Here is a 6,425-nt window from a genome sequence, read left to right as displayed (position 1 = left end):
AGAGATCCAGCAGAACTAGGAAACACCTTTCACCTTTGTTCCCTAGCCTGCTGGAGATCATCAACCATTGCGACCAAGGCCGTTTCAGTCCTATGATGAGGCCTGAATCCTGATTGGAAGGGATCCAAATGGTCCACATCCTCCAGTCATGCCTGGAGTTGTTCAGCGACTACCCTCTCAATCACCTTGCCCAAGAATGGAAGATCTGAGACTGGGCAATAGTTGGCCATATTGGCTGAGTCCAAAGATGTTTTTTTAAGAAGCAGCTTAATAACCACCTCTTTCAGTGGGTCTGGGAAGGCTCCCTCATAGAGGGAAGCATTCACCACCCCGCAGCGCCCATCACCCAGCCCTTCCCAGCTAGCTTTTATAAGCCAAGATGGGCAAGGATCAAGGAGACAGGGGGTCGATTTCACTCATCCAAGCAGCCTGTCCACATCCTTGGAGGTAACAGATTGGAATTGATCCCATGCAACTTTACTAGACAGGACCATAGCACTCTCCTGCCCTGGCCCTGTTCCCACAGTGGACTCTAGCCTACCTCTTTCAGAATCTGAGTGACTTTATCTGCAAAGAACATTGCAAAATCATTGCTGGAGGTCTTGGGGTCCTCACCAGGCCCCGATGGACTAATAGTGCACTATTAGTCCCGTACCTAAAATTCAGACCAAAAAAAAGGGGGGGAGGCACAGTCAGGGTATAATAAAAGCAGCTGACATGAACTTCAGATTGAGAAGGCACAGAAGATTATTGCACACACCACAACTGAATCGTACGTCAGTTTAGGCAACAAGTTCCTTAGCCAACATGTGTTTGCTTTCGTCATTCTGTGAAGTTAGCTGTGTCAGTAGAGCAGGAGACTCTTAATCTTGGGGTTGTGGGTTAAAGCCCCACATTGGGCAAAATATTTCTGCATTGCAGGGGGTTGGACTAGATTATCCTCATGGTCCCTTCCAACTCTGCAATGCTATGATTCTATGAAATAATTGATGAGGATAAACCCATTAAATATCACACGGTGTCTAGAGTGGATGTCATTCATTGAAACCATAGAAGTATGGCAAGTATTGTTGTAAGGTCTCAGTGGGTGTCAGTTCAGTTTCATTTCAATATCTTTATTAGAATGGAAACACCTTCATCTCATCCCTCACTCTTATGATGTCATTCTGCTGTGGCCGCATCACAGGTGATTGTTATGGCAACATGTTGCCTGCCTTCTGTAGTGTTGGGAAGATTATTTCTTTCCCTCTGAGGCTGTTGGGCCAGTGTCTGGTCTTGTGATAGCATCAGGACAAAGGGACATAGCCTCTGAAAGATCCCATCACAATGCACTACCCTAAGAAGTCCAAGAGTCCTGGCTCTGTAGGGCACAGACCGAGCTCAAAGGGCCTCCCGTCAGAATCTTCATCATGCCCATCAGACAAGTACAAGGACTATGCTGCCGTTGTTATAGACACAGGCACTGGATACACCAAGAGCGGCCTGGCTGGGGATGAGAAGCCGAGATCCATTGTGCCAAGTGTTGTGGGGGTGCCAAGGTACAGGACCAAGGAAAGCCCATTGTACTACATTGGGAAGAGCATCCCACAGCGGCGTGCGGAGGTGAGCACACACCAGGTAATGACCCATGGTGTCGTGACAGATTGGGATGCCCTAGAGATGCTGTGGCACCATGTCTTCTACACAGAGCTCAGCGTGTGCCCTGAAGAGCTCGCTGTGCTAGTCACCGATTCCCCCATGTCCCCAACGACTAACCGCGAGAAAATGGCGGAGCTGCTCTTTGAGAACTTTGAGGTGCCAGCCATGTTTGTGGCTCATCAGTCCCTTTTGTCAGTGTATTCCTACGGCCGGACGGACGGGCTGGTGATTGGCTCTGGCTATGGGACATCCTACACCGCTCCTGTCTACTATGGCTACATTTTACCTCATGCCACCTACCGACTGGACATAGCAGGAAATGCCCTGACAGAATACCTGGCCAAGCTGATGGGAGAATCTGGGAACCCTTTCCATAAGGATGAAATGGAGGTGGTATGTCAGATCAAGGAGAAATGCTGCTATATCCCGGAGGAATATGAGGGTGAACTGAATGCTGATGAGAAGAAATACCTCATGGACTACACCCTTCCTGACAGTCAGGTTATCTCCATCGGCAGTGAGCGCTTCCGCTGCTCAGAGATCCTCTTCAATCCGACCATGCTGGGCTTCCCAGAGGTGGGGCTTCATGTCCAAGCCATGAACAGCATCAGGAAATGCAAGCCAGAGAGACAAGCGGACCTGCTTGCCAATGTGCTGCTGGCTGGTGGAACTACCATGCTTCGTGGCTTTTCCGAGAGGATTAAGAAGGAACTGCAGAAGATGGAGCCATCCAAAAAGGTGGGCATCCTGGCTTTCCCCAACCGCACCTTCTCTGCCTGGTTGGGTGGCTCCATTGTGGCGTCGCTTAACTCTTTCCAGAACATGTGGATCGACCGGCAGGCCTACAATGAGAAGGGGTCCTTCATCGTTCACCGGCACTGCTTCTGATCAAGGCGGTGGGATGCCAGGCTTGGCAAGGGCATTTGTAAAAGGGAAAACCTCCTCTACAACATGCTGTGTTTTTAGCATAGCACTTCTGAGTCAGTTCTGTCACCGCTATTGGAGATGGGGAAGAGCAAAGGGAGTTTGTAGGGATTTACAAAAAATCTAAGAAGATGTGGGGAGGGAGAGGGAGGGAGTGGAAATGTTGAACCAAGTAATGGATCCTTTTAAAAAATGTGATTTGTTACAGGTAAAGCCTATCAAAAGAAGCAATGCAAGATATGTGTGCCATATTTCTCACATACACACAAGTATGATCTGTCTCATGTGCACACTACACACCTGCACATCTTTCTTTAGATCAATTTGTGGCTACTAGCCATGAGGGCTGTGTTCTACCTGGTCAGTCACTGTGAGAACAACATGTTGGTCTAGGTGAGCCTTTTTCTCTGATCCAGCAGGGCTCTTCTTATGTTTTTACATTTGTGGTGGCAGAACTCACCCACCACACCATTTGCAGTTCTCACTGTAGCTTTCTCCCAAATCTGTGAACGGTTGCCCATATTTAGAGATTGTTCCTCCCCCTCACACATTTCCGCCCACTGTCCAAGGAGAGCGCAACCTGTAAAACTGCTTTGGGCCCAGGGAAATAAATGAAAACATAGCCATTGCTGACTGTATGTGGCTCCTCCTGATAAATATTGAGACTGACGAATACTGCTCCTGCTAAAGAATGCCACTGGAACAGAGGAGTTTATCAGAACAGGGCTTTCAGTCCTTTAGCAAGGCTAGTTAGTCAGAATCTCTGCTAAGGCCAAAGGACACAAATACAGAATCCTGTGCTGTTTTCTGTGATGAAAGGTGGCGTTATCTGCAAATCATGGGGGAGGGGCTTCAAGGTTGGTGTAGTGAAGGATGGGGTGAGTGGTGGTGGATAGAGGAGGCACTGTCCAAATCCTCTGGGTCACAAATAGAGCCCTGCAGGATCAGACCCATGGCCTACCTCACCCAGCATCCTGCTTTCCAGAGTTGCCATTTTCTGCCTATGGAAAGCCCACATGCAGGGCAAGATGACAATAGCCCTCACTTGCAGTTGTTCTCCAGAAACTGGTACCCAGGGACCCGCTGCCTCTTATCTCAGGGGTAAACCTATACATCTTCCACTTTGTCTGCATGTATTTCTCTCATTTAATATTTGCACCCCCTAAGCAATGGGAAAGTGAAGAGACATTTACAGCTATCTCATAAACCAGAGATTGTGTTGCCATAGACCAGCTATCTGGCAGAGAGCATCTTTTTTTAAGGGCTGGAGGTAGCGCAGCCTCCTTTCTCTTACATCCTCCCTGGGGATCCTATGCCAGGAACTTCAGAGATGGTCTTTCTCCTGAAAGAACTGGGAACTAATTCTGTTTCTTTTGCCCTGTCTCCATGACGATCTATGTAATTACCGCTGGTGGACTATTTGTTGCCATGGCAAATTTAAACGCACACTGATCCTTGTGTGTGTTACGCTATGAGTCATTGGCTGAGCTGCCACCCAGCAGGGTCTGTGAACATACTAGCTCTTCACTTTGCTCCAAGACGAAAGAGGCTGATCAGCTGTGGTGGATCACATGGGGTTGCCTGGCTGCTCTAAAGTTAACACGGAGTGAGCCATTCCTGCACCCTCAGCCTCTCCTATAGGCTCCTTGCAGAATGAGATTATCCATCCGCAAGACCAGTGAGTTGTCTTGCCACCCTCTCTTCCAAATATCCCCACCGTGATCTGGCTTACCTGGCAGCTCCAAAGGACCTGCAGATGCATCCGGTACTGAGAGGTTGGCCCCCTTTGTTTCCTTTCCTGTGAGAGTCAGAAGTGATCGACAGTCCAAAAATGGATAGTTCACAAGCAGACAGCAAAGTTGTTGAGAAAGGAAGCTGCCCAGGAACGACCTGCCACGATGAAAAGTGCAGATGGTTCTGGTGTCAAAAACTGTTCCATTAAAAATAAGTAGTGATTTTCAAACCGGAGCAATTAAGTACTCTTGGTGTGTGTGGGGGGGGGGGAATCCTGTAATGATTGCTGCCACCCATTGCATCACTTTTATGCCCACTCTCCCATTTTCTATTATGGCAGCCCTGCTTCCTTTCCCAGCCAGAAAAGTTGGTGAGAGGAAGAAACATGAAAAAAAGGCATGGGCAGGTAGTAACTAAACCCAAAGGAGCGCTGCTTACCCCTCAGAACAGGCTTCCTCAACCTCGGCCCTCCAGTTGTTTTTGGCCTACGACTCCCGTGATCCCTAGCTAGCAGGACCAGTGGTCCGAGATGATGGGAATCTGGAGGGCTGAGGTTGAGGAAGCCTGCCTCAGAATGACCAGGATCTGAGTTCAGATGAGTGTTGTTAATTGAGTTCTCTCTCATGTTGATGCCACACTTGGGGATCAGCAAGTATGCCCTTCTCTCCTTATGCCACATAAAAGCAATCCAAACAGATTACTCTGGACAAGCCAATGGATCCTTACAATCAGTGTATGTGCTATAGCAGGGTGGTCCAACATTCAGCCTGAATGCAGCCCTCAAGGCCTTTTTTGATGACCCTCAACAATATTTGATGCCCCCTTCCCACAGCCCTCATGCTGCCTTCCTAAAGCCAGGGAAGTGAGGTGCTCACTGGGCTTTGGGAAGGAGGCATGGGGCTCTGACAGGATCCTAGAGTCCTCCTTCTCATTGCCTAGGTGGTGCTTTCACAGTTTGGCAGGGTCCATGTTGAAGTAGTCTTGCGGCCCACTTGTTATGAAAAGTTGAAGCACCCTGTGCTATAGTATACTTCCTGGAGATCAATGTGCTTGATGGAGTTCCTCTTCCATCACACACACCCAGAAGTGGGTGTTGTTCATGATGGACCAAGGAGTCCTCTTCAAAGTGGCCAGGAATCAAAGCAGAATTCACATGAGTTTCCCAAGTTCCTCTTAGGCTGGAGGGGCAGTGACTTCACTTTCTGCTCTACCACAGATAGCTTGCGTGCCTGCTGCGTCCTGCATGGCTGTGAGTATTTGTATATAATCCAATCAAAATGGTATGCCAAACTGGAGGTAAGGAACAGAAGCAGAAAACTGGCTGGGAGCTTCTCTGTCAGTATGACTTCAAGCCTTGCCAGCTCTATTCGCACATCAAGAGGGAGCCTTCATTCTTCTGAAGAAGGAAAACTGGGCTGGCCTTCCATGTGGTAAGAGTAATATGCAGCCTGGCTACTTATTTAGTCTATTGTCTGGGAGAGTTCTGAGTTGGGCATTCTGGGAAGCAGCACAAACTGGACAAAATGGGATTGTTATTGGGGATCTGATTATATTGTGCTAAACTCCTCACTAGCAACATAGTCACAAGAATGGTCTGAAGAACAGGGTCCAAGTCTTAACTAGGCTGACCCACGTCACTGCATAAGCAATACCCCCCCTTTAATCACATTAATGCTATAAATTAGCATTTAATGCTACAAATGCTTGTAAATATTGAGCTGTGTCTACCTCCCACTGATTAATTGGGAATTATACTTGAGGTTACCACACAGTTCGAAGATTAATAACTGTGTATCTTGCTGTTTGCAGGCTGCATGATTAAACTCTTGATTGGAAGCCGAGTCTTACAGTGCACTGCTAATTCCCCCTTGCTTACCCAGCAGTTAATTACAGGCATAGGTGGTCGGCTGTTAGCGTGATCATAGTTCTTGCCTGTGCAAAGTGCAGCCCCCCTCAGCAGTGGCTGAAATACACCCAGACATTTAGCCAGGAAATTTCGGCATAGGGCTTTGCTGAGTAGTGTCACACTGCCAGGGATGCTTGAGCCAGTGGTAGGGCTGGGATCCAGTCTGGTGAGCAAAAACGGAATGTGTGTGTGCTTTGACCTCTCATTAGGTGTAGAAGGGATG

At 48.3% G+C, this 6,425-nt stretch overlaps 1 protein-coding gene across 1 annotated transcript; it reads left to right on the top strand.

Moving 5' to 3' along the window:
• Positions 1-1,222: 1,222 nt before the first annotated feature.
• LOC117041610 (actin-like) lies at positions 1,223-2,800 on the top strand. Its single transcript, XM_033140570.1, has one exon. The coding sequence runs from the start codon at positions 1,327-1,329 to the stop codon at positions 2,524-2,526; it is 1,200 nt and encodes a 399-aa protein (XP_032996461.1). The 5' UTR covers positions 1,223-1,326; the 3' UTR covers positions 2,527-2,800.
• Positions 2,801-6,425: the final 3,625 nt, after the last annotated feature.

This window comes from Lacerta agilis, chromosome 2 (assembly GCF_009819535.1).
Source record: "Lacerta agilis isolate rLacAgi1 chromosome 2, rLacAgi1.pri, whole genome shotgun sequence".
Lineage (NCBI taxonomy): Eukaryota > Metazoa > Chordata > Lepidosauria > Squamata > Lacertidae > Lacerta > Lacerta agilis.
The sequence above is the reverse complement of the archived record's forward strand: the minus strand, read 5'-3'. Positions and strand labels throughout refer to the sequence as shown.

Coding starts and splice junctions, on each gene's coding strand:
- LOC117041610 (XM_033140570.1), top strand. CDS start 1,327: ATGCACTACCCTAAGAAGTCCAAGAGTCCTGGCTCTGTAGGGCACAGA.